This window comes from Nesoenas mayeri, assembly GCF_963082525.1.
Source record: "Nesoenas mayeri genome assembly, chromosome: 5".
NCBI classification, from domain to species: domain Eukaryota; kingdom Metazoa; phylum Chordata; class Aves; order Columbiformes; family Columbidae; genus Nesoenas; species Nesoenas mayeri.
The window spans coordinates 68,081,585-68,107,952 of NC_137548.1; the positions used below are offsets into that span (position 1 = coordinate 68,081,585).

The 26,368-nt window shown below is 66.2% G+C and overlaps 2 protein-coding genes across 7 annotated transcripts; one reads left to right on the top strand and one right to left on the bottom strand.

Moving 5' to 3' along the window:
- Positions 1-221: 221 nt before the first annotated feature.
- Positions 222-19,009, top strand: SPTB (spectrin beta, erythrocytic). 6 transcript variants are annotated; one of them, XM_080344880.1, is made up of 37 exons: positions 222-352; positions 4,043-4,240; positions 4,322-4,473; positions 4,749-4,922; positions 5,018-5,109; positions 5,187-5,267; positions 5,360-5,475; positions 5,688-5,800; positions 5,879-6,066; positions 6,148-6,265; positions 6,886-7,044; positions 7,121-7,423; positions 7,552-7,702; positions 8,142-9,012; positions 9,089-9,226; positions 9,305-10,064; positions 10,140-10,342; positions 10,441-10,531; positions 10,604-10,750; positions 10,860-11,123; positions 11,289-11,504; positions 11,582-11,671; positions 11,772-12,047; positions 12,473-12,603; positions 12,855-13,059; positions 13,141-13,515; positions 13,622-13,866; positions 13,948-14,086; positions 14,161-14,245; positions 14,334-14,530; positions 14,636-14,745; positions 15,055-15,133; positions 15,861-16,015; positions 16,826-16,989; positions 17,063-17,236; positions 17,314-17,356; positions 18,153-18,321. In XM_080344880.1, the coding sequence occupies exons 2-37, from the start codon at positions 4,093-4,095 to the stop codon at positions 18,181-18,183; spliced, it is 6,984 nt and encodes a 2,327-aa protein (XP_080201006.1). In that variant the 5' UTR covers positions 222-352; positions 4,043-4,092; the 3' UTR covers positions 18,184-18,321. The 6 variants fall into 6 exon arrangements, with proteins under 6 accessions (XP_080201006.1, XP_080201004.1, XP_080201007.1 ...); XM_080344878.1 differs by lacking the exon at positions 17,314-17,356 and having other exon boundaries at positions 18,153-19,008; XM_080344881.1 differs by lacking the exon at positions 15,861-16,015 and having other exon boundaries at positions 18,153-18,430.
- Positions 19,010-19,832: 823 nt separating this feature from the next.
- On the bottom strand, positions 19,833-25,770 carry PLEKHG3 (pleckstrin homology and RhoGEF domain containing G3; the record flags this gene model as incomplete). The annotated part of the gene is made up of 16 exons (XM_080345326.1): positions 19,833-21,476; positions 22,064-22,071; positions 22,190-22,228; positions 22,348-22,422; positions 22,556-22,660; positions 22,744-22,777; positions 22,883-22,969; positions 23,048-23,140; positions 23,254-23,436; positions 23,525-23,659; positions 23,943-24,093; positions 24,168-24,214; positions 24,318-24,387; positions 24,475-24,575; positions 24,657-24,976; positions 25,716-25,770. The coding sequence occupies 16 exons, from the start codon at positions 25,768-25,770 to the stop codon at positions 19,833-19,835; spliced, it is 3,147 nt and encodes a 1,048-aa protein (XP_080201452.1).
- Between the last annotated feature and the right edge of the window lie 598 nt (positions 25,771-26,368).

Sequence of the window (26,368 nt, forward strand, 5' to 3'; positions counted from 1 at the left end):
AGCCGGCTGGGGGGCCAGCGGGGCCAGCCGGGAGCCCCCCCGTGGCAGCGGGGCGCTGCGCCGCTCCGCGCCCGGCAGGTGCCGGTGCCGGTGGCGGCGGCGGCCGGGGGGGGCCGCTGTGCTGCATTGCGGGGCGGGCGGCCCGTCCCCGCCCGCCTCCGCCCGGCCCTCCCGGGGGGAGCGGGGCTATCTGGGCCGGGCAGCGCCGCTGGCCCCGGGCAGGAATGTCCCTGCGCGCCCAGATAATGTTATTTATATCGCGGTGTAGGGCGGCTCCGCTCCCCCCGCCCCGCTCCGGTCCCGGCTCCGGCCCCGGGCCCGCCGCCGCTCGTCCGCCCGCCGCCCCGTGCAGGTGAGAACCGCGGCCGCCGCGGGCGCCGCCGGCGGGGACCGGGATGCGCCGCCTCCGGGGATGGGGAAGGGACCGGAGGGCACCGGGAGGCGTCGCGCCCCGGGGGGAAGCGGGGGCGCCGGGACGCGCCGCTCGCCCCGGGGACACCGGGTTTGGGGTGCGGCACCGGGCACGGTCCCGGGGGGCTGCGAGCACCGGGCAAAGTTTGGAGCCGCTCCGGGGGGGCTCGGCACCCCCGTTTCCCTCCGCGGCGGAGGGGCGATGTCACCCCGTGTCCCCCGGGACTGCTGTCCCCGTGGGGGACGCACCGCTGCCGGGACAGACGGGGCGGGCGAGTGGCGGTGACTTTCTGGGGACACCCTGGGGACACTTTCCCCGGGGGGGGGCAACCCTGAGCGCGGTATCCACACTGGTCCTGGGCACTCCTGGCACCGCCAAACATGTGCCAGTGGGACATGGTGGCATGGTGGGTGAGCCGGCTCCAGAGCTGATGTGGGTCTCAGTGGGGCATGTCACCGAACCCACTTCCACCACCAGTTTTTAGCAACTGGAGTTACTGGGAAGAGTTTTCTGGCCGCTGTGCCCTTGGCCCCCTTGTCCCGGTGCGGCGACAGCAGGATGCTCACGGGGGGGTGTTGGGACAGGGAAACTCATGCCCCCACCCCAGTAAACCGGGGGCCACCCAGGGCTGATTTCCCAGCTCCTATTTCAGGGCGACTTTTGCTTTTGCAAATCTCCAGTTCCAGGAGTCAGGGCATTGTAGCACCCTTTGCTTCACTGGATTAAGCCAATGAGGAGCATTTGAGGGGGTGGCAAGCAAAGGAGACCCCTGCGACCCCCGTGAGTGTCGGTGTGACCCCCAAAGAGTATTTTGCAGCTACTGAGTGGTTTTAGGGCCCTGGCTGGTGATTTTGGGGTAGGCGAGGAGGTGCAAGGGGGGCAGCTCCTAAGAAGGGAGTGGGGGCTCAGCCCTCGCCATGTGCAGGGGAGGCCTATTTATAGCCAAAAAATGTCTGTGGAGTGTCAGCACGTGTGTGTGTCACCACTGGGTTAGGTGACATGGGACAGTCCCGGCATGGCTGGCATCCGCACCGACTCCGGCCCTGGGGAAACCCAAACCTTTGCCCGCTGGATGCGAGTGTGGCCGGGGAGCCCCGGCCAGAGCGGGACGTTGCCGGCCGGAGGAGCTGTGCCATGCCGTGCCGTGCTGTGCTGTGCCGAGCGGGACCATCTGCTCCCAGCCCTGGCCATGCGCCTGGGAGGCAGGTGGCTGTTGGGGGGCTGCGGGGATGCCCCCCAGCTCCTGCCCCTTCCCAACAGCTCTGGGGCTGCACCAGGAGTGTGGCCGACCGCTGGTTTGGTAGGGATGCAAAATAAAAGCGTTAATTGGCAAAATGAAGGAGCTGGGGCGATGCCGGGCAACGAGTGCCCCAGGGACCCACCAGTTTTCTGGAGGAGGTAATGGGGCAGCTACTTGGGGGTGTTTCGGGGGACCTCGATGAGGTCTCATGTTGGTGTTTTGGCAGCACGCTGCAGTGGCGAGGGCTGAGCTGGGGAAGCGGCTTGAGGGTGCCACGGGAGCCAAACCACCGCCCCAGCCGCCCTCGGGGTGCAGAGGAGACGTCCCCCAGGCCCGGCGGGGGGACCTTGGCAGCGGCACAGTGCCAGCCCCTCACCGGGAAGTGCTGATTCACGGCGCTGAGCCGCCGGCCGGGGAGGCGACGCTGCCCTGGCCCCGGCCGCAGGATGCTCGTGGTGGGGCTGGCACCCCGGCTCTCCCGGCATTCCTGCCGCCGAGCGGGAGCAATGACACCCCCCGGGTGTCAGGTGCTGGTGGCAGCGTGGCTCTGCCAGACGGGGCTGTTTGGAAGGCGCTAGTGCGGCAGAGGGAGATTTAAAGGGTCGGTGAGCGCCCGGGCTCAAAATACACGTTAGCGGCTCCCTTGGGCCCTTCAGCTCCATCTCCTCGGATGCTCGCAGCCATGGCCCTGCTGTTGTGGTTCTGTGGAGATGGCTCCGCCAGGGCCAAGGTCGCCTGAGCGAACCGGCTGCAGCTCCTGTGCTGTTGGGGTGGGGGGGTCCCCAAACTGGGCTTCCCCAGGGGGTTTGCTGGGGCATGGGAGGGGGACCCCGGTGCCGGCTGTGCCGACTGGCAGCAGCACAGAGCTGGAGCATGGAGGGCTGTGGCCCCGCTCCTGCACACTCCTGCTCACACTTGCGTGGCCTTGCACACTCTCGTCTGCCTTCTTCACGCACTTGCATGGATTTGCATGTCCTTGATCGCACATGCATGCTCCTGCATGTCCTTGTTTGCATGTGTGTGCTTTTACATGCTCTGCACACTCCTGCATGTTCTTGCTCGCATGTGCATGGTTTGACACACTCCTGCATGTTCTTGCTCGCATGTGCATGGTTTGACACACTCCTGCATGTCCTTGCTCATGCATGCATGCTCTTGCACACTCTGGCGTGCTCCTACATGTCCTTGCTTGCATGTGCATCCTGCATGCTCTTCCATGTCCTTGCTCACGTGCATGCTATTATGCACTCCTGCATGTCCTTGCTCGTGCATGCACACTCTTGCATGCTCTGACACACTCCTGCATGTCCGTGCTTGCGTGTGCATGCTCTGACACTCTCCTGCATGTCCTTGCTCGTGCATGCATGCTCTTGCACTCTCTGGGATACTCTTGCATGCTCCTTGCTCGCATGTGCGTGCTCCAGCACACTCCCACACGTCCTTGCTCACACGTGCACCCCTTTGCACGCTCCTGCACATCGTTGCTCACAAACATATGCACTCTCTGGCATGCTCTGGCACACTCCTACATGTTCTTGCTCATGTGTGTATCCTTTTGCACGCTCCTTGGTGTCCTTGCACGCTCTGGCACGCTCCTGCGTGCGAGCGCCTCCCCCGCCACGGCCCTGCCTGCGTGGCCGCGATTAGGGTGCAGCACCAGGGCGCACCCCAGCCCTGCCAGCCCTGATAAAGCTCCGCCAGCTGCTGGAGGACCCTGGGGACCGGGTGGCCCTGGGCTGTCACAGCTCCTGGGGACACGTGGGGTTTGGGGGTGCCTGGGGTTCCCCACAGCTCCTGGCAGCTTGGGGGTGCCGGTGGGGTTCCCGGCAGGGGTGCTGGTTTTGGGGAGCCCCAGCCCGGCTTCCCGCACCCCTCAGGGGCCCCCGCAGCCTCCTCCTGCCCAGCCCGGCCTCCGCCAGCTGCTCACAGGCATTTTTAGATACCAGCCATGTCCTATCTGTGTCTCAAATGTCCCCGGGGGCGGGTGCCCCCCCCGCCGGCAGCTGTCACCCGCTTTCTGCCACGGGTGCCGCTGAAGCCCCTCCATGGCGCAGGCGTCAGGGTGGGTGTGAGCTGCTCCCGCAGCCTCCGGGGCACCCAAATGTTGGGGGGACACCCAGGGTGGGGGGGACACCCCTGGGGACATGGCTGGGGGTGCAGGGTGGGCAGCCGGGGCGGGACACACCCAGGCAACCTGGGTGGGGACACTCAGCGTGGCACAGGCTCCGTGGCGGGATGACTCCCCTGCGTGCAGCACCCAGGTGCCCCCCAACACCTGGGTGACGCTAAATCCCTCTGAGCCGCTTAACCGGCAGCTCTGAGCCACAAATCCCCGGTGAAGCCACCGCGGCGGCGATGCCGGTGCCCACGGTCCCATGGCTCTTCTCCAGGGGCCTCTCGCTGGTAGCCGACGGCCACCCGGCCGGGGGACGCCGGGACCATGACCTCGGCCAACGACTACGAGCAGCTGGAGCTGCAGCAGCAGTACAGCCGCATCAACGTGCGCTGGGACGCCTCCGACGATGAGCTGGACAACGACAACAGCTCAGCGCGGCTCTTCGAGCGCTCCCGCATCAAAGCTCTGGCAGGTCGGGGATGGGTCTTGGGTCCCCTCAGTCTTCCCAGCTTGTCCGCGCCGCCTGGTGTCACCGTGCCCGCTCTCATTGCAGACGAGCGAGAGGCCGTGCAGAAGAAAACCTTCACCAAGTGGGTGAACTCGCACTTGGCTCGTGTCACCTGCCGCATCTCAGACCTCTACATGGACCTTCGAGATGGCCGGGTGCTCATCAAGCTGCTGGAAGTGCTGTCAGGAGAGCTTCTGGTAGGACTTCCATCCAGCTGGGTACACGGGGACCCACATCATGCCATGTCCCATCACGCCATGTTGTGTCCCACCATGCCATGCCCCACCATGTCATGCCATGCCATGTCCCACTACACCATACCATGTCCCACCAGCTCTGGTGCTTCACCACGGTGGTTGACCTTGGCACTGATTGAGGCTCCAGCAGGGCTGGGTGGCAGCAGGGGTGTCCCTGGGCAGGGGTGGGGGTGCCCAGGGTGGAGGGAAGGGTGCTGAGCGCTGCCATGCTCCAGCCCAAGCCCACCAAGGGCCGGATGCGGATCCACTGCCTGGAGAACGTGGACAAGGCGCTGCAGTTCCTGAAGGAGCAGCGGGTGCACCTGGAGAACATGGGGTCCCACGACATCGTGGACGGCAACCACCGCCTTGTCCTTGGCCTCATCTGGACCATCATTCTCCGCTTCCAGGTAGGTGTGGGCCACCCCTCAGCTCAGCACCCCGTGGCTCCTTCCCTCCTCCGTGGGTGTTCTGCCTTGACCCTGCGCTGTCCTTGTGTCCCCAGATCCAGGACATCATCGTGGAGACGCAGGAGGGCCGGGAGACGCGCTCCGCCAGAGATGCGCTGCTGCTCTGGTGCCAGATGAAGACAGCAGGGTAGGTGGTGGGACCCGCACCCCACCAGGTCCCCAGGGTCCCCAGAGACTGACGGTGACACCCTGTCCCCATCGCAGGTACCCCCACGTGAACGTCACCAACTTCACCTCGAGCTGGAAGGACGGGCTGGCTTTCAACGCCCTCATCCACAGGCACAGGTAGGTGGCACTGCAGTGGGCACCGGGGTGGTGGTGGCACCGGGGGATGTCCCACAGGTGTGTCACCACCATCCCGCACCCTCTGTCCCCAGGCCCGAGCTGGTTGACTTCCAAAACCTGACCAAATCCAATGCCCGCCACAACCTGGAGCACGCGTTCAGCGTGGCCGAGCGGCACCTGGGCATCACCCCGCTCCTCGACCCTGAAGGTGAGGCTGCCGCTGCCCACCCTCCTGCCTCAGTTTCCCCATTGCGTCCTGGGACATGTCCAGGAGCTGTGGAGGGACCAGGAGGTTTCCACCCCGTGGAAGTGTGTCTGGGTGGCAGCAAGGGGGAACCTCATGAGGCCGTGGTGACCCGATGTCAGCGGGGTGACACAGAGGCCAGGTCAGGACTGACACCTCTTGTTCACGCTGGGCAGATGTGTTCACGGAGAACCCCGATGAAAAGTCCATCATCACCTACGTGGTGGCTTTCTACCACTACTTCTCCAAGATGAAGGTGCTGGAGGTGGAGGGCAGGCGCCTGGGCAAGGTAAGCGATGGCACTGGGGTGTCCGGAGGGTCCTGCCGAGGTGCCGGCACACGGTGCTCACTGCTGGCCCCGCTGCAGGTCATCGAACACGCCAAGGAGACAGAGAGGATGATCGACGGCTACGGGGGTCTGGCGTCCGACCTGCTCACCTGGATCGAGCAGACCATCGTCTCCCTCAACAGCCGCAGCTTCGCCAACTCGCTGGCCGGGGTGCAGCACCAGCTCCAGGCCTTCAGCACCTACCGCACTGTGGAGAAGCCACCCAAGTAAGTGTCACCGTACCTGTGTGGTGGTGCTGAGCACCCATGGGTGCCCCCCCAGGGCTGAGGTCTGTCTCTTTGGGGCAGGTTTCAGGAGAAGGGGAACCTGGAGGTGCTGCTCTTCACCATCCAGTCGCGGATGCGAGCCAACAACCAGCGCGTCTACACCCCGAATGAGGGACGTCTGGTCTCCGACATCAACCGGGTACGGGGCCCATCATCACAGCACCCTCGTGGATTGTGGGGACATGTGGCTGCACCCGTGGCACCCAGTGACCTGGGGGCAGCTCTTCTCCTGGTATCTCCAGGAGTTTTGCTCCCCAGATAGTCCTGGGGCAGCTCAGGTCCATCTCTTGGGGCAATTTAGGTCCATCTAAGAGCAGTTTTGGTTTGTTCTACAAGTAGTTTTGTCCATCTCCTGGGGACATTTTGGATCCATCCTGGGGTAGTTTAGTCCATCTTGGAGCAGATTTGGTCTGTTCTAGAACAACTCAGGTCTGTCTCCTGGGGCAGTTTGGGTCCATCCATCTCAGAACAGATTGGATCTGTTCTAGAACAAGTTAGGTCCATCTCCTGAGGGCAGGTTGAGTCTGTCCCTGGGACATGTTTGATCTGTCCTGGGATGGGTCCTAGGGCAGGCTGGGTCCATCTCTGAAGGCAGTTTGAGTCCATCCTGGAGCCGGTCAGGTCCATCCCAGGGCAGGTTGGGTTCCTCCAGCCACAGTCCCCTGCCCATGGGCAACATTTGGGTTCACCAGCAGAACAAGATGCAGGTGGGTAGAAGGGACACAGATGTCACCCCTGTCTGGTGCTGCCTTTCCCCAGGCCTGGGAGCAGCTGGAGAAAGCAGAGCACGAGCGGGAGCTGGCGCTGCGCAACGAGCTGATCCGGCAGGAGAAGCTGGAGCAGCTGGCACGGCGCTTCGACCGCAAGGCCGCCATGCGGGAGGCCTGGCTGAGCGAGAACCAGCGCTTGGTGGCCCAGGTCAGGCTGGGGACACCCGCCCCGGGGACCGGGATGCTCCACCAGAGCCTCACCACAAGCTTTGTGCCGGTTGCAGGACAACTTTGGCCAGGACATGCCGGCAGTGGAGGCGGCCAAGAAGAAGCATGAGGCCATCGAGACGGACACGGCCGCCTACAAGGAGCGGGTGCAAGCCATCGAGGCGGTGGCCAGGGAGCTGGAGGTGGAGGGTTACCACGACATCCAACGCATCACCAGGCGCAAGGAGAACATCCTGCGGCTCTGGGAGCAGCTCCTGGAGCTTCTGGCCGCCCGGCGCCAGCGCCTGGAGATGAACCTCGTCCTGCAGCACCTCTTCCAGGAGATGCTCTACTGCATCGACTGGATGGATGAGGTCAAGGTGAGCGTCGGGTGCCACCATGGGTGGGGTTGCCTTGGTCCCACCCGGCAGGGTGGTGGTGGGAGGCAGATGGGGTGCTGGTGGTGGCTTTTGGGTGGCAGTGGGTGACAGCCGGGGCTGTCCCACAGGTGCAGCTGGAGTCTCCCGAATCCGGGAAGCACCTTCTGGAGGCAGAGGAGCTGCTGCAGACCCACCGGCTGCTGGAGCGCGACATGGCCTTGCAGGCAGAGAAGACACGAGCCATCAGCGCTGCCGCCCTCCGCTTCGCTGATGCTGAGGGTAGGTGTACGGGGGGGTGGCCGGGACACCCTCCCGATGGGTGACCAAAAGGAGACTGAGGGGAGACCTTGTCGCTGTCTACAACTACCTGAAAGGAGGCTGGAGCCAGGGGGTTGTCGGTCTCTTCTCTCAAGTAGCAAGAGATAGGAGAAAAGGAAATGGCCTTGAGTTGCTCCAGGGGAAGTTTAGATTGGATATTAGGAAAAAATTCTTCCCAGAAAGGGCTGTCAGGCATTGGAACCGGCTGCCCAGCACAGTGGTGGAGTCATGGCGGTGCAGGTGTTTAAAAGGTGTTTAGATGGGGTTCTTAGGGGCATGGTTTAGTGCTAGAGTGAGGTTATGGTTGGACTCAATGATCCTGAGGGTCTCTTCCAACCAAAATGATTCTATGATTCCATGACCACCCTGCTGATGGGTGCCCACCCTGCTCCCTGGCCAGGCTACCGTCCCTGCGACCCCAAAATCATCCGTGACCGCGTGAGCCACCTGGAGCTGTGCCGGCGGGAGCTGCAGGCGCTGGCAGCCCGGAGAAGAGCCCTGCTGGAGCAGTCCCGCTCCCTCTGGACCTGCCTGTGGGAGCTGGACGAGGCGGAGGCTTGGATCAAGGAGCAGGAGCAGCTTTACTCCGCCTTGGACTTCGGGAAGGACCTGCCGGGCGTGCTGCAGCTCCAGCGCCGCCACGCCGCCTTCGAAGCCGAGCTGCGGAGCCGGGGCGGGCGGCTGGAGCGGGCGCTGGCGGCGGGCGAGGGGCTGGCGGCCGTGGGGGGCCCGGCGGCCAGGGGGCTGCGGGAGCGGGGGGCCGCGGTGCGGGCGCTGTGGGCGCAGCTGGAGGAGCTGGCGGCGTTCCGCCGGCGCGGCTTAAGCCAGGCCCAAGGCTTCTTCCAGTTCCAGGTGGAGGCGGAGGAGCTGGCGGAGGGGCTGCGGGACGCTCGGCGGCGGGCGGGCGCCGAGGAGCTGGGGCAGGACGAGTCCCGCACCCGTGTCCTGCTGCGGCAGCACCAGGAGCTGCTGGAGGAGCTGGCGGCGGCTCGGGAGCAGCTGGATGCGCTGGCCCAGCAAGCCGAGGGTTTCCCACCGGAGCTGCGGGCCGGCCCCGAGGCGCAGAGCCGGCTGGCGGCCCTGCGGGAGCTGCACGCCGAGGCGGCCGCCATGGCCGAGCGGCGGGGCCGCCAGCTGCAGGATGCCCTTGACCTCTACACTGTCTTTGGGGAGAGCGATGCTTGTCACCTCTGGATGGGGGCCAAGGAGACGTGGCTGGGGCAGCGGGAGGTCCCGCAGGCGCTGGAGGACCTGGACGTGGCGCAGCACAGGTGGGGCTCTGGCGGTGGTGGTGCTGCCATCCGTGTTGTGAGTTGCCGCCCGTTCTCAGCCCCGCTGTCCCCACAGGTTGGATGGGCTGGAGCAGGAGATGGCCACTGTGGCTACCCAGATCGCTGCCGTCAACCAGGCAGCCGAGGGGCTGCTGGCCAGTGGGCACCCCCGCAGCCCCCAGGTCCGGCAGTGCCAGGAGCAGCTGAACCAGAGGTACGGTGCTGGGTGACACCAGGGCGATGGGCGACACCTGGGTCCCCACTGGCCGTGTCACCCCTCTCTGCCCCGCAGGTGGGACCGGTTCAGGGAGCTGGCAGCCGAGCGTCGCCGGGCGGTGGGCTCTGCTCTGCGTCTGCTCAACTACCGCCTGGAGAGCGAGGAGACGCGGCAATGGCTGCAGAGCAAAACCCGGGTGGTCGAGGCCACTGCCGAACTAGGTCGGGACCTGGCCGGTGTCCTGGCCACCCAACGCAAGCTCTATGGAATCGAGCGGGAGCTGGCGGTCGCTGAGGACCGCCTGGCCACCATGCGCTCCCAGGCTGAGCTCCTGGCGCAGGAACGGCCCGAGGTGGCCGGGGAGGTGACTGAGCGGCTGGTGGCGGCAGCGACCGCCTGGGAAGAGCTGCAAGGGGCCCTGGGTGAGCGGGCGGCCTCACTGGGGGAAGCCGGGCAGCTCCGGCGCTTCCTCCAGGACCTGGATGACTTCCAAGCATGGCTCTTCGGTGCTCAGAAAGCCGTGGCGCTCACCGATGAGGTGCCGGCGTCTTTGGCTGAGGCGGAGGAGATGCTGCGGCGGCACGAGGCTGCCCGGCAGGACGCAGAGGAGCACACAGCCGCCTTCACCGCCTTGGTGGAGACGGGGGAGCGGGTGTTGGGGGAGCAGCAGGACCCGGAGTACGAGGGGCTGCGGCAGCGGCTGCGTGGCGTGGAGGCCGGCTGGGCCGCGCTGGCCAGGATGGCGGACGCCCGGCATGGCTTCCTTGTCCAGTGCCGCGGCTTCCAGGAGTTCCTCCGCGACGCCAAGCAGGCGGAGATCCTCCTCGCCAACCAGGTGGGTGCTCAGAGTGGGAGTCACTGGGTCTCGGGTGACCCAACAAGGTGCTGATCTCTCGGTGTGACCCCGCAGGAGTACACGCTGGCACACTTGGAGCTGCCGGCGTCGCTGGAGGGCTCGGCGGCTGCCCTGCGCCGCTTCCAGGACTTCCGCACCAGCCTGGAGTGCAGCGCTGAGAAGGTCCCTGAGGTGGTGGCCAGCGGCACCAAGCTGGTGGCCGAGGGGAACATCTTCTCTGAGAAGATCACTGAGAAGTGCCAGGCTCTCCAGGAGCGGTGAGTCTGGTGACGTGCCGGCGGGCAGCGTGCAGGCAGCGTGTGGGCAGCGTGCAGGCAGCAGAGCTGATGCTGCCCATCTCTGGTCACCTCACCAGGCACAGGGATGTCACAGCGAAGGCGGAGGAGGCAGCAGGCTTGCTGCAGGACAACCATGAGCTGCAGACCTTCCTGCAGAGCTGCCGGGAGGTAAGGATGCAGCACGGATGGTGGCACCGGGGGTGCCCCCCTGAGCCGAGCCCTGACACCCCTTGCCCACAGCTCGACGCCTGGGTGGAGGAGAAGATGCTGACGGCACAGGACACCTCCTATGGTGAAGGTCGTGGCCTCCACGGCAAGTGGCAGAAGCACCAGGCGTTCATGGCCGAACTGGAACCCAACCAGAGCTGGCTGGAGAAGATCGAGATGGTGGGTACCAACACCACTGCCTGGAAGCCTTGCTGGGTGGTCAATAGGTCCCCATGCTGGCATGGAGCCACGCTGTGGTGGCCAACGATGTCTTTGTTGTTGCCGGCAGGAGGGGAAGGAGCTGGCGGGCCGCAAGCCGCAGTACGGCGAGGTGGTGGCGCGGCGGCTGGCGGAGCTGCGGGGCCGGTGGGACGGGCTGTGCAGCGCCGCCGAGGAGAAGGGCCGGCGGCTCCTCGAGGCTCACCGCTCGGCGCTGTACGCCCAGAGCTCCGCGGAGCTGGAGAGCTGGCTGGGGCGCGCCGAGGAGGAGCTGCGTGCCACCGAGCTGGCCAAGGACCTCACAGCCACCAACCTGCTGCTGAAGAGGCTAACGGTGGGTGGTGGCACCTCACCATTTCCTTTGGATAGGGGTGCACTGCTCTTTCTTTGGGGCTGGGAGGTCTGAGGTGCCGGTTGTGTCCCCAAATGGTGCTGGCTGGCGACTTAGGGATCCCCAGCTCGGTTCTGTCCCCTGGCTAACGTGGCTCTCCCCCACCAGAGACTGGAAGAGCAAGTGCGAGCACGGCTGAAGGAGCTGGAGGAGCTGGGGTGGCCGGGACCTCCCCGCACGGGGGACGTGCCGGACACGGCTGGGCAGGAGCAGAGGCTCCGGCAGCGCTTCCTCGACCTGCTGGAGCCGCTGGAGAGGAGGAGGAAGGAGCTGGAGACCACCAGGGCCATCTACCAGCTGGGGCGGGATCTGGAGGATGAGACGGTGAGTGTCCTGCCGTAGCAGCGTCCAGGGGCACCCACGGGTGCTGCGTGGTGCTCAGCGGGTGCTCTCTCCTGCAGATGTGGGTGCAGGAGCGGCTGCCCCTGGCGTGGTCGACGGAGCACGGCACCGACCTCCCGAGCGTGCAGCGCCTGGCCAAGAGGAACGAGGTGAGTCTGGGTGCAGCGTTGGCACCCACCACCCTAAATAGCCCCTTTGGGGCCACCCACCCCATGGGTGACCCCGCCGTGACACCCGCCCCACCGGCAGACGCTGCAGAAGGAGCTGGGGGGCCATGCCCCCCGCCTGGCCGAGGTGCTGAGCCGTGGCGAGGCGGCGGCGAGCGGGGCCGAGCCGAGGCCGGAGCTGGAGGCACGAGTGCGGGAGCTGCGGGGGCTGTGGGAGACGCTGCGGGAGGAGGCGGCCGCCCGGCACCGGCGCCTGCAGGACGCCAGAGAGGCCCAGCAGTATTACCAGGATGCCGGCGAGGCCGAGGCGTGGGTCAGCGAGCAGGAGCTGTTCATGGGAGCCGAGGAGAAGCCGAAGGTGAGGGGTGGCTCTGGAGGGTGCCTCTGGGTCTTGGGGGGGGCTCTGTGCCATGTCATGCTGTGCTGGGACATCCTGTGTCAACCTGGGCTGTGCCATACTGTGCTGTTAATCGTCCTGTACCACGTCGTGCCCTGCTATAACACACCATCCATCCCGTGCCATGTTGCGTCATTACATGCCATGCCACTGCACCCCATGCTGTGCCATCCATTTGGGTTGGAAAAGACCCTCAAGATCATTGAGTGCAACCGTTCCCCCACCCTGGCACTGCCCCATGTCCCTGAGAACCTCATGTCCGTCTGTCCAACCCACCAGGGCTGGTGACTCCAGCACTGCCCTGGGCAGCCTGTTCCAATGCCCCACAGCCCTTTGGGGAAGAAACGTTTTTCCCTAATTTCCACTCTGCACCTCCCCTGGCGCAGGACGAGGAGAGCGGTTTGGTGATGCTGAAGAGGCACGTGCGGCAGCAGCGGGCCATCGAGGACTACGGCCAAACCATCAAGGAGCTGGCGGGGAGGGCTCAGCAAATGCTCTCCGCAGGTCACCCTGAGGGGTAGGTGTCACCACCGTGTGTCCCTTGTCCCTGGGGGCAGCCCCGTGCCCTCAGCACCAGGGTGGGTGGGTGGTTCAGCTGCAGCTCCGGTGGCTTTGGCCGCCCTGGCTGCATCAGGGAGGTGGTGGCAGAGAGACACGAGGAGCACAGAGCAGTTCCCAAAAAAACAAACCCCAGTTGGCACCACGGGCGGGTCGGGCGCACCTTTTCCTGGGTGAGAACTGGGGTGTCTGTGTGCCGGGGCCGCGCAGGGAGCAGATCATCCGGCTGCAGGGCCAGGTGGACAAGCACTACGCGGGGCTGAAGGAGGCGGCCGAGGAGCGGCGCCGGCGCCTGGAGAACATGTCCCACCTCTTCCAGCTGAAGCGGGAGGTGGAAGACCTGGAGCAATGGATCGCCGAGCGCGACGTGGTCGCCTCCTCCCAGGAGATGGGGCAGGACCTGGACCATGTCACGGTGAGGGTGCCGGGGGGGGTGCGGTGGTGCTGGTGTGTGGCTTTGCGGGGGAAAATTTGACTTTACTCTCGCCCTCCGCAGCTCCTGAGGGAGAAATTCCGTGAGTTTGCACGGGAGACGGGCAGCGTGGGGCAGGAGCGCGTGGACCGGGTGAATTTGGCCATCGAGGACCTCATTGACGCGGGGCACACCGAGGCGGCCACCATGGCTGAGTGGAAGGATGGGCTGAACGAGAGCTGGGCAGACCTACTGGAGCTCATCGACACCCGCATGCAGCTCCTCGCTGCCTCCTACGACCTCCACAAGTATTTCTACGACGGTGCTGAGCTCCTGGCCCTCATCGCCACCCGCCGCCAGGAGCTGCCCCAGGACCTGGGCGAAGACGCCGGCACGGTGGAGGCTTTTCACCGCATGCACAGCGCCTTCGAGCGGGACCTCCAGCTGCTGGAGACGCAGGTGAAGCTTCACCCCGCTGCCGGAGGGATGCTCAGTACCCCAGAGCCGGCGGGATGCCGGGTGCTGTCACCACCATCACTCATCATCCTCCACGTTCTCTGGGCAGGTGCAGCAGTTTCGGGAGACGGCAGCGCGGCTGCAAACCGCCTACGCTGGGGAGAAGGCGGCCGGGATCCAGGAGCAGGAGCAGGAGGTGGCGCGAGCCCTGCGGGAGCTGCTGGAGGCGTGCAGCGGGCGCCGGGCCCGGCTGGTGGACACGGCCGACAAACATCGCTTCTTCGGCATGGCGCGGGACCTGCTCTCCTGGATGGAGAGCACCGTCCGGCAGATCGAGACGCAGGAGAAACCCAGGTACGGGGGCGCCCGGCAGGCAACTCGTTCCTGGGACCCATTGCTGATGCCGCTGCTGACGCCGTCACCTCTCTGTCCCAGGGATGTCTCCTCGGTGGAGCTGCTCATGAAGTACCATCAGGGCATCCGAGCCGAGGTGGATGCTCGCAGCAAGAACTTCAGCACCTGCATCGAACTGGGCAAGAAGCTGCTGCAGCGCAAGCACCAGGACTCGCCCGAGGTGAGAGCAGCTGGGGACTGGGGAGGACAGAGACGGTGCCACCAGGGCCACCTCATGACGATGTCCCCTCACAGATCAAGGCAAAGCTGATGGAGCTGATGGAGAAGAGGAAAGCCATGATGGAGACGTGGGAGCAGCGCTGGGACCAGCTGCGGCTGCGTGAGTGTGCGGGTGGTGCCGGAGGGGACCGCGGTTCGGCCGGGAGGGTGGTGACAGGGACCTGAGCGCTGGCTGTCCCTGCCCACAGTGCTGGAGGTGTGCCAGTTCTCCCGGGACGCCTCGGTGGCCGAGTCGTGGCTGATGGCGCAGGAGCCCTACCTGGCCAGCACCGACTACGGGCAGACGGTGGATGCGGTGGAGAAGCTGCTCAAGCGGCACGAGGCTTTCGAGAAGTCCTCGGCCACTTGGGAGGAGCGCATCGCCGCCCTGAGGAAGCTGACAACGGTGAGGAAGGCTCAGGATAGGGCACGGCTGGTCCCCACTCACCTCTGCCTCAGTTTCCCCACCCTGTGTCCTTGCCACTAATGCCTTTGTCTGCTTCCCTGGCAGCTGGAGCTCCTGGACGGGCGGTCGCTGCGTGAGGGGCTGGCAGGGGACAGGGTGACACACACCGAGGGTCCCGACTACCGCCTGGACCTGGATGGGGAGCTGGAGGCCGGGTAAGAGACACTGGTGCTGGGTAAGAGACGTCGGTGCCGTCCCCAGGCACTTGCGGTGACATCTTGGGCAGTGGCAGCTTGTGGCACCCAGGTGCCATTTCCAGCATCCCTACTCTCAAAGAATTAAGGGGATTTTTAGCATTTTGCCTTTTCAGAGTATTAAATTGATGCAGGGAAAGGGCAGAGATGAAGGTTGAGCCCTGCCACGCTGGGGCTTTCATCTCTGGGGGGACTGCAGGCGCTGGAACAGGGATTTTGGGGGTACCACGCTCTGCTGGGGACACTGAGCCGGCTGCCTCCCTGCCGCAGGTCTGAGGAGGAGGAGGAAGAAAAGAAGGACACGAGCACACAGGACACCTCTCTGCTCACCACCGATGGACCAGAGCCGGTCAGTTCTCGAGTTTAGCTTTCTCCTTCCCCAGCAGCAAAAAAAACCAAAAACAAACAAACAAAAAGCATCACCCTGCATGTCCTGCAGCCTCCGTCACCGTGACCACGCATGCCGACACCTCCCACATCCCCCCGCCGTGTTCCTTGCCTTGAGTTGAATAAATGCTGAATGACCCCAAAAAAGGCCGGGCGGGCACACAGGTGCTGCACCTTCCCCCTCACCTCCGCTCACGGGGTGTCCGTGGGGTGTCCCTGGGGCAGCTCGAGCACCCCTGTTCCCTACCACTGGGCTGGCACCCGTGGGTGTGCGGGTGACTCCGGGTTGAGGTGGCAGCCAGAGCTGGAGCGTCAGTCCCCGGGCAGGCAGATCTCTGCCATCATCCTCTGCTGTCAACAAGGAGGCATGTGGCCCAGGAGACACCATGGGGACATGGTGTGGCCCTGGCCATGTGGCACCGGGCTCCCCAAGCGCCCAGTCCGAGGAGCAGGGACAGCTCTGTCCCCATATGGAGGGGACACCGGGCAGAGCTGCCCATGGGCACGTGGCAAGTGTGCTCCTGGCTGGTGGCCACATCAGCCCCACCGCATGTAGCCCTTGGGGCATCATCACCCCAAGAGGCGTCGTCACTGTGTGGGGTATCAGCACCCTACAAAGCATCATCACCCTTGGGACATTGTCACCCCAAGAGACATCAACACTGTATGAGGCATTGTCACCCCACAAGGCATTGTCACCGTCGGGACATTGTCTCCCTATGGGATTGTCATCCTGCAAGGCATCATCACCCCAAGAGACATCAGTCTATGTGGCATCATCATCCTGCAAGACATCGTCATCCTGTGGGACGTTATCACCCTGTGGGGCATCATCACTCTCGGGGTATTGTCACCCCACGTGTCTGCCACCTTGTGCTTGCTGCCACCCTGCTACCCCTGCCTGCTCTGCCTGCTTGGGGACAGGAACCCCTTCTGCCTCTTCTACCTGCTTGGGGACACGAGCGTCTTCTGGCTCCTTGGGGACAAGATCACTTTCACCTGCCTGGGGACAGGAGCTCCGAGTACCTAATCAGGGACAAGATCATTTCTGCCTGCTTGGGGACACAGGCGTTTTCTGGCTCCTTGGGAACATGGTCCAACTCTGCCTGCTTGGGGATGTGGGCATCTTCTGGCTCCTTGGGGACAGGGTCCCCATCTGCCTGCCTGGGGACATGAGCATCTTCTGGCTCCTTGGGGACTTTGTCCAACTGCCTGCGTGGGGACATGGGCATCTTCTGGCTTCTTGTGGACAGGGTCCATTTCTGCCTGCTCGGGAACACAGCCACTTTCACCTGCTTGGGGACACAATCCTTCTCTGCCTGCCTGCTCGGGGACATAGTCACCTCCCAGCTGCCAGGGACAGTGTCCCTCCTCCTGTCCCTCTCGGCAGGAGCTCCGCATGGTGCAGCAGACACGGCTGCAGGGGGCTGGGGACATCCCTGGCTGCAGGAGGAGGGGACAGTCGCCCCACCTCCCCTATGGTGCCTCTGGTGGGGTCACTGTCACCGAGCGCTGGGGGTGACCCACCCCTTGCTGATGCCCACCGCCAGGCCACCAGCTGGGGACACATCCACATGTGGGGAAGGGACGGGACCCCAGGATGTGGCTTCGGGCGGTGACACCGGGGCGTAACACGGCTGTTGCTTTGCGGCAGCCGGCGCAGACGTTGGGCGATGAGGAACTGGTGTCACCACGGCCGCCGCGGGAGGAGCCGGAGGAGCCGGCCACGCTGCCGGCCCGTTCCTGCGGCGTCCAGCTCGAGGGCTACCTGGGCCGCAAGCACGACCTGGAGGCGGCCACCAAACGGGCGTCCAACCGGTAGGCACTGTGACGGCAGCGGCAGCGGCATGGGGGACGCACGAGGGTGACGGGGCCACTGCGTTGGTGGCAGGTCCTGGAGCACGCGGTACTGCGTCCTGCGCGGCGGCCAGCTCGCCTTCTTCAAGGACGCCAAGAGCCGGGCGCTGGGGCTGCCGTGCCACGGCGAGGAGCCCCTGGGGCTGCGGGACGCGCTGTGCGAGGTGGCCCTGGGCTACAAGAAGAAGAAGCACGTCTTCAAGCTCAGGTGAGGTCACAGCGCAGCACCGGGTGATGTGGCACGGGGTGGCACGCGCCTCAGTGGCACCTGCGCTCTGTCCCCAGGCTCAGCAATGGCAGCGAGTGGCTCTTCCATGGCAAGGATGAGGTGAGGGATGCCCCAGGGGGACATGACGGGAACAGTGGCGTCCAGGAGGCGACATGGCAGGGCTGGAGATGCCAAGGGGACAGGAGGGACCATGGGAACCCAGGGTGCTGCCCAGGGGGACAGAGGGTGGCTGGTGGTGACCAGAGGACATAGGGTGGTCAGTGGGGACATGGGTTGGCTAGAGATGCCCAGGGGGACGCAGAGCGGACAAGCAGTGCCCAGGGGGGACACAGCAGTGCTGGAGATGCCCAGGGGATGGAGGGGACAAGTGGTGCCCAGAGGGGACACGGCAGTGCTGGAGATGCCCAGGGCGGGGACAGGGGAACCCAGGGCGATGCCCAGGAGGACAGAGGGTGGCCAGCGGTGCCCAAGGGAACAGAGGGTGGCTGGTGGTTCATAGGGGATACAGAGGGGACTAACAGTGCCCAGGGGGACACAGGGTGGCCAGTGGGGACACGAGGTGGCCAGAGATGCCCAGGGGGACACAGAGGGGACAAGTGCTGCCCAAGGAGATGCAGGGTGGCTGGTGATGCCCAGGGAACATGGGGGTTGGCCAGGGATGTGCAGGGGGACAGAGGGTGGCTGGTGGTCCCCAGGGAACTCTGGTGGTACCCAGGGGACATGGGGGTGGCCAAAGATGCGCAGTGGGGACACAGGATGACCCATAGTGCCTGGTGGCACACAGGGTGGCTGGGGAAGTTGTGGGGCAGCTGTTATCACCCAGGAGGGACAGGGTGGCCGGGAAGGTGACGGGGGTACCATGGGAGCCCCCCTGAGCCCGTCCCTGTCCCCGCAGGAGGAGCTGCAGGCCTGGCTGCAGGGGCTGAGCGCGGCAATAACCGAGTGCCAGAGCGGGTGGGGGAAGGCGCAGAGCCTCCCGCTGCCGCCCTCGGCCCCCCCGGAGCCCCTCCTGCCCCGCAAGGACAAGGAGAAACGGTTCAGCTTCTTCCCAAAAAAGAAATAACCCCCACCGAGGTGGGGGACCCGTCACACCGGTGGTGTCCGCGGCCACGTGTGCGGAGGGACCCGCGTGTGCGCGTCCATAGGGACAGCTGGATCTATAGGGGCAGGTGCTGTGTGGGCACACGGAATCGTGGGTGCACACCTGTGTGTACATACAGTGGCAGGTATAGGTGTGTGTGCACCCTCTGTACGTCGGACCCATGCCCGTGTGCACACGAGTGTGTATATATATATATTTGTATTTATATATATACATCCTTTTCCATGCTTCAGGGTAGGCACACGCCTCTGCGGAGGTGAACACGGATGTCCCCGTGTGCACACGCGTGTGCGAGGGGGGTGTGCACCCAGGGTGCCTCCACGCGTGGGGGGGTGCAGCGGCCCCATGCACACGTGTGACCCCACCCACATACGTGTCCCCCCACACGCATACGTGCACACGCGTGTCCCGCATGCAGGTGCACCCCCCCTCCGCACGCACAGCCACGGGTGTGCATGCCCCCCACGCGTGCATGTCCCCCCCCAGCACCCACCTAGGGGGCTGCTGTGGGTGCCCCCCCAAAGCCATAACCCCCCCACAGCGTGTGGGTGCAGAGGGGGCACCCCCAGCCCCTGCGGGCACCAACCAAAGAGCGCCGTCCCACCCCCCCTCGCCCGCACCCGCCTCCCCGGGCCCCCCCTGCACCCCACGGCCAGGGGGAGCGCGGGCGACCAGAGAGGAACTTTTGGTTCAGTTTGGGGTTTTTTTCTAATAAAGATGTGAAAGCGAGGTGGGCGCAGTGCTGGGCACCGGGGGGCGTGCGGGGTGCCCCTGTGGGCTGGGGGGCCGTGGGGGGGCCCCGCTTCCAGGTAAGTTGAGGGCCCCAGGGTGCCCCTTTTCCTGGTCAGATTTGGGATCCCCAGGGTGCTCCTTCTCCCAAGCAGCTTGGGGGTCCAGGGGGTGCCCCCTTTTTCCAGGTAGTTTGGAAGTCCACAGGGTGCTCCTTCTGGGTGAGCTGGGGGTGCTCCTGGGCAAGTTGGGGGTCCCCAGGGTGCCCTCCTGTGTAGGTTGGGGGTTCACAGGGTGCCCCTTCTCCCGAGCAGCCTGGGGGACTATGGGGTGCCCCCTTATTCCAGGTAAGTTGAAAGTCCCCAGGGTGCTCCTTCTCCTGGGGGAGCCCCTTCTCCTGGGCTAGTTGGGGCGTCCACGGGGTGCCCCTCCTTCCAGGTAGGTTGGAGATCCACAGAGCTTTCCTCCTGGGTGAGCTGGGGGTCCACGGCGTGCCCCTTCTCCTGGCAAGTTTTGGGGTCCATGGGGTGCCCCTTTTTCCAGGTAGGCTGCAAATCCCCAGGATGCCCCTTCTCCTGGGGGTGCCCTTTCTCCTGGCACATTTTGGGGTCCATGCATTGCCCCTTTTTCTAGGTAAGCTGGAGCTTCATGTGCTGCCCCTTCTCCTGGGCAGACTGGGGGTCCGGGGGTGCTTCCTCCCCGGGGGGGTCCACAGGACACTCCTCCTCCTCCTCCTCGCCCACCCTAGCTGGCAGCGTCCAGGGTCTGGAATTTCTGCCGCAGGTCCCTGACGAGGCCGTGGCGAGGGGGCTGCTCGGGGGGCTCGGGGGTGTCGGGGGGCTGGGGGCAGCGCCGCCGGTATTCCTCGGACGCCTGGTAGGCTTTGCAGCGCTCCACCACCGCCTTCAAGCAGATCTTCTCCCGGGTGGTGGGCGAGCGGATCTGGACGTAAGTGGGGGGCTCGGGGCGGGGCGGTAACCGCTCCAGCACCAGCACCCGCTGCCCGGGACCCAGGGGCGCCTCGGCCGCCACCCACAGCGCCCCATCGCTGCCGTGTCGCGCCGGTGCCGGACTGGGGGTGCTGGGTCCCCCTCCGGCTTCGGCGCTGCGGCTCCGGCCACCGCCACGTTCCTTTTCGGCCGGACGCCCCCCCCGGCACGGCCCCTCGGGCGCCGAGCGGCTGCGGCTCACCGGAGGGGGCCGGGGGGCACCGAAACGGGCGCGAAGCTCCCGAACGTCGGGCCAGGCAAAAGGCTCGGGGCTGGAGGGGCTGTGGGGAGCGGCTGGGGAGGGGGGCACCACCAGCCCCCCATTTTGTGGCGGGGCCAGCGCAGGGGTGCGGGGACACGGGTCCCCCGCCTCATCCGGCTGCAGCAGGGCACAGCGGGTGCGGGCGCGGTGGCTCTTGATGCGGAGGCTGTATTGCCGCGCCAGCTGGTACACCTTGGTGCCGGGGTGCGGGGGGGTCAGCAGCAGCTGCGGGGGGGGCCCCTCGTCCGCGGTCCCCACGTCCGTGGTCCCCACGTCCGCAGTCCCCACGTCGTCCTCCTCCAGGATGAGCAGCGGCTCGGGGGGCTGCACCCCGTTTTCCCGGCACGGCTCCTCCGGTGCCAGCACAGGTGACGCCGCGGGCTCCGGCGGTGATGCCGCGGGCTCTGCCGGCTGGGTGCGCGGCTCAGGGCTCACCGGGGGCCGGGGGAGGCCGTTGAGGCGGGACACGGAGCTTCGCACCAGCCCCTTGGGGATGAAGCTGAGGCTCTCGCGGCGGCAGACGCTGAAGCCGCCGTCCCCGCGCTCGGCGTGACCGTAGTAGCTCTTGATCCTGTCGAGGAGCAGCCGGTCGCGGCTGGAGAGCAGCGATCCCCGGCGGGCTCCGGCCAGCGGCTCGGGCGAGGGGACGGAGCTGCGGGACCCCCCGGGCTCCGCGGTGTCGACGTGGGGGACGCCGTCCAGGCTGAGGACGCTGCCGCTGCGGCTGGCCAGCCGCCCCCCCGGCCCCTCCAGCGCCAGGCTGCTGCGGCGGGACAAGCTGCCCCCAAAGCGCTCGGCGATGACGCTGGCCTGGTCCAGCACCGAGGGCGGCAGGATGCTGCCGGCAGCTCCATCTTCTTCCTCCTCCTCCTCCTCCTCACTGCTCAGCCCCTGCGAATCCTCCGCCACCACGCGCTCTGGCTCCCTCTCCCTGCCGGTCCCCGCTGGGGACGGGGTTTTGGGTGCCCCTGGCCCCTCAGGGTGCTCCCTGGTGCTGCCAGCCTGCAGGTGGGTGCTGGGTCCCTCGGGACCCACTTGGGGGGACAGTGGGGCCGCACTGACCTTCTCGTAGGTCCCCCCTGGCCCCCAGCTGCTCGGCCGCTTGGGTCCCTCTGGTGCCGGGAGGTGTCCCCCAGTCTGCATGAGAGCAAAATGTGGGGGTCACGGGCTGTAGGGGGACCCCCAGCTGCTTCCAGCAGGAACCCCCCATAGCCGAAGATCTTGCAGCAACAAGGGGTGCCCCAAAAGTGATGTGGTGTACCCCAGGAGTGATGTAGGGTGCCCTGGGAACAATATGGGTGCCCCAGAGTTCATGTGGGGTTCCCTGGGAATGATGCGAGGTGCCCCAAAGCAATGTGGGGTGCCCCGTGTAGCACTATGCAGTGGGTGCCCTCCCTGGGGTTTAGGGGGCTGAAGGGGGTACCTGCTCCTCCTGGGGTTCCACTGGCACGTCCCTGGGCTGCTCCTCCTGGCAGCCCTTGCCCAAAGCCTCCTCTTCTTCTTCCTCCTCCTCCTCCTCCTCTTCCTCCTCCACCATCCCCTCAGCTGCTGCCCAGGCTCTGGGGTGCTGGGGGGGCTCCCCCACTTCCAGGAGAGCCCCGTCGCTGCCGGCGTGCTGCTCACAGGGGGAGCGCTGGGCTCAGTGCCCCATGTCCCCCCCAGCAAACGGCGTGACAGGGCTGGGGGACACCGGGCACCCAAACCCCTCTGTGCCCCAGTTTTACCTTGAGCCCTGCGAGCCAGGAAACAAAACATGGAGGTTAGTGGGGGCAGCAGCCAAAATTCCACTCTCTCCAGCCCCTGTTCCGCCTCCACCTGCCCCCCTGGCACCAGTGGCCGTGCCGGCTCACCTTGCTCGCCCAGCTGCCTCAGGATCTGCTTGGCGGGCTCTGCGGGGAGAAGGTTGGCATCCAGATCAGGTGATGATGGCATTGTCCCCATGTCCCCCAGCCCATCCCCAGCTCCACCAGCATCCCCAGCCATCCCCAGCCCCCACTGCCGTCCATACCCGACTGCCTGCGCCCCGCGTGCCCGTGCAGCCGGTCTGGCAGCGTCTCGGCACGGTCCCGCTGCTGGAAGGGCTCTGCGGGGACAGGGGACACCTGTCAGCGCTGGCACCCCGTACCCACCATCCCTGTGGACATCAGTGCCACCCTGCCACGGTTTTGCCCCAGGGGACAGTGGTGATGGGGACACTGGGGACACGCGGCTCTCACCAGACTGGCGGCGGCCCTGGCGCGGCTCGGCGCTGTCACCCAAGGGCTGGGAGGACCAGCTCTTCTTCAGGTGCTCGGGGCTGCAGCGGGGCAGGCGCGGGGGGTCTGCGGGCACGGGGGGTGACGCTGGGGGACGGAGGGGACAGGCGAGGGCAGGGAGGGGACCGCGAGCTGCTGGTGGCACTCACAGAACAAGTCCATCTCCAGGATGGCTTCCTTGGCCTGGGGTGGAGAGAGACGGAGCGTGAAGTTGGGGTGCAATCGCTCTCCCCTTGCCGTGTGGGGGTGACCCTCGTGCCAGCACCGTGCCCGTTCCCCCACCCTCACCTTTTGGGGGATGATGGCGTGGTGGTTCTCCAGGATGAGCCGCTTGATGTGGTGGGTCCACAAGCGCTTCTCCTCCACACTCTTGGCCTGGATGGGGGACAGGGAAGGCGGTGGGGTCGGGCAGAAGGGTCCCTAGGGTGCCCCCTAACCCCGTTATCCCCCTACCTGCAGGCTGTGCTGCTGTTTGCCATGCTTGTAGTGAGCCAGGCTGAAGCAGAGCGAGTCCCGCGTGCTCTCGATCAGCATCAGCGAAGAGCACTGCGGGGAGAAGCCAGCAGCCATCAGCACCTTGTCCCCAGCACCCACCGGATTCCCATCCCCGCACCACCTGGGTCCCCAGCACCCCCAGATCTCCCATCCCCAGCACCCACCGGGATGTGGCTCTTGTAGATATAGTGGTCGCCGCGGCGCTTGGTGATGAGGAGGGTCTTGTCGAAGAGGAAGACGGTGCGCTCGTGGCGCACCCGCTGTGTGCGGAAGGTGCCCTCCAGCACCAGCTCCCCGTAACTGGTCAGGTCCGGCCCCTTCCAGCTCAGCAGCAGCGACTGGATCTCCTGCGTGGGGTCCCCGGGGGACAGGTGGGTGCATCAGGCCACCTGTTGCCACCACAGTGTCCACCCAGTGCCAGCCGGTGCCACCCACCTGCTGCCGGATGGCGTGCTCGTGCTTGCGCTTCATGTCGTTGATGTACCAGGCGACGCAAGTCATGGTGTCGATGGCCTCCAGCACCACCTCGTAGTCATCCCCTGACTTGCGCTCAAAGTGTTTGGCGATCTCCTGCCGGCAAAGGACACGGCGTCAGGGCTGCGCCGGGGGAGATGTGGCAGCCAGTGCCAGGCGTGCGCCATGCTGGGGGACTGGGATGTGCCAGGGAAGGGTGATGGTGCCGTGAGCTCACACCACACAGGGTGCCCAGACTGTGCCGGGTGCCAGTGCCACACCAGCTGCCTGAAATCACACCCTGCCACATCCCTGTGCCATGCCAGGCACCCAGACCCTACCAGGTGCCAGTACCTTGCCGGGTGCCTGTGCCACGTGCCCGCAGCGTGTGCCGGCTCACCTGGAGCAGCAGGTGGTACTTGAGGATCCTCTGAACGGGCTTGAGCAGGTAGGCGCCGAGGGGCAGCGCGTGCCGCAGCCGCTCCTGGCACTCGCGCAGGAACCGCGCCTGGGCTTTGCTCCTCATGCACTCGGCCAGCGCTGCCACCGAGCTGTGGGCACAGAGCAGCTCAGCCCCCTGCCCGTCCCCTGCCCGTCCCACGCCCACCCGTGCCCCCCTGCCCACCTGGGGTAGTTGTTGCAGTACTGTGTGTAGATGGCAAATTCCTGGCTCTGCGAGAAGAGGGAGTGAGGTGAGAGCCCAGCACGGTCCCTGTGGCCCCCCCTAGTGTCACCCTGCGCCTCCCTAGTATCCCCCCACCATGCCCCCCCTTACCCGCGTGACGAAGCACACAGCCACGGCCACGGGGTCGCTGGCACAGCTCTCCAGGTTCTGCAGCAGATTGCTAAGGGGGACAGAGGGGACAGGGTGATAGGAGCTGTGGGACAGGGTGGCAGCGGCTGTGACTCCCGGCGGCACCGGGAGCACCCACCTGCTGAGCTCGTAGATGTCCTCGATGTTGCCGAAAAGCGCGCTGACCTGCTCTGGCCGCAGCACCGGCTCCTCCGCGTCGATGATCTTGCCCAGGTAACCCTGCACGGCAGCCGCGGTTGGCACCGGTGCCACCAACCAGCCCCCGGAAAGCCCACCCTGGGGTGTCCCCCCAGCGCTCACCTCCACGATGCTGCGCAGGTCGCGGGCGTAGGTGCGCTCCGACTCCACGATCTCCAGCACCACCCGCCCCAGGTAACTGGGCTCAGCCCCGGGGCCACCAAAAGGTGCCAGGGGGTGCCCAGCACGGTTAACCGGCCACCCCCCCGGGGACGCGTTGTTGTTGGTGTTGTGCAGCCCCTCGGCCCAGGGCTCGGCCCCCCCGCCGGCCAGCTCCTCCATGGCGCGGCTGGGCTGCGGCACTGGGCTCAGGGCAGGGCGCTGCGGCACGGCGGGCACCGGCATGCCGGCATCCCCCGGCACCGGCGGGGCACAGGGCGGGTCTGAGGGAGGAGAGTGGCACGGTTAGGAGGTGTGGAGACCCCCCGAGGTCTGGGGGTGCCCATGGTAGAAGAGCCCCTGGGGCTGACCTGATGGCTGAACCCTCCAGGCTGGGGGTGCCAGCATCCCCCATCCCCAAAAATCCTCGGCTATGGATCGGCAGAGGTGGGATAGAGCCCAGCCGGATCCTGGCACAGCCCACCCGGGTCTCCTGCCCGTCAAGGCCCTGAGATTTGGGGGTTCGCTCCCCTCTTACCCCAGGTGAGGTGCCCCAGGAGCCAAGTGCTGCGCTCCCAGAGGACGAGGCGTCCTGGTGAGACCTGTGCCATCACCACACCGAGTCCCAACCCGCCGGCACCGTGTGCCGGGGCTGTGCGTCACCACCGCGCCCAGGGGACACCTTCCCGGTGAGCTCAGCTCCGGCTCGCCCTTCCGGACCGCTGGCCGCTCCCGCGCGGCACCGGGATCCTCCTGTGCCACCGAAACCGCTCAGTGCCACCAAAACTGCTCAGTGCCACCAACTCAGTTGGGGCACCTGAAAACCAGTCGCCAGCGGCACAGTGTGCCGGAGCGGCGAGGGCTCACCGCCGTGCTTTTTGGCAGAGGGATATTTTGCGGCAGGGCACCGAGCCGGCTCACCCCGGCAAGCGGGTGGCCCTGGGGACAGTGACCTTCAGTCAGGCCACGTGCCGGCGGCGGGGCCGCCCGAGCCCCCCGGCACTGGGGGTGCTGGCACCGAACCGGTCAGGCTGGTTCCCGCCAGCTCCTCCCCACTGCCGTGCCGCATGGCCGCCATCCCGCCACCGCCCTCCCCGCGGCTTTCCCGCGCCAGCCACGAGCCCCCCAAAAACCCACCACAGTGCCCCCAAAGCGAGGCCCAGCCCCACAGCCCCAGGCTGTGCCACAGCCCAGGCCCCCACGTGCCAGCACCCTCTTGGCACCCGGCTCTGGATGATTTGGGGAGCAGTGCCTCCAAACCCCAAACCTTTCAGCTTTGCTCTGGCCCCACAGCCACCTTAGACAAGGGGGACACAACCCCATGGGCACCCTGGTACCAAAGGGGCACCCAGCCCTATGGGCAGCCCATCGTGCCGGTGACACCGGGGCCAGCAGACCGCGAGCATCACCCCCCTGCAGAGTCCAACCACCATCCCCACCCATGAGGGGACAAGGGGGGACACTTGCGTGGCACTGAGGGGATGGATAGGGGCACAGCCGCCCCATGGCTGCCATGGGGGGACGGCTCCCTCGTGCCCACGGGGGGTCCCCCACGTGATGCCCCATGGCTGGGGATTTGTGGCCACTGCAACTCGTCCCCAGCGGCCGCCCCCGGCTGCCCTAATCCGCTCAGCCCGCCGGGATTACGGCGCCGGCCCCACGTCACAGGGACGGCG

Bases quoted from the DNA above. Each gene is read 5' to 3' on its own strand.
- SPTB (XM_080344878.1), top strand. From the start codon at position 4,093: ATGACCTCGGCCAACGACTACGAGCAGCTGGAGCTGCAGCAGCAGTAC. The intron at 5,476-5,687 runs GTGAGGCTGCCG...CACGCTGGGCAG, and splicing joins CCCGCTCCTCGACCCTGAAG to ATGTGTTCACGGAGAACCCC. The intron at 14,246-14,333 runs GTGAGTGTGCGG...CCCTGCCCACAG, and splicing joins CTGGGACCAGCTGCGGCTGC to TGCTGGAGGTGTGCCAGTTC.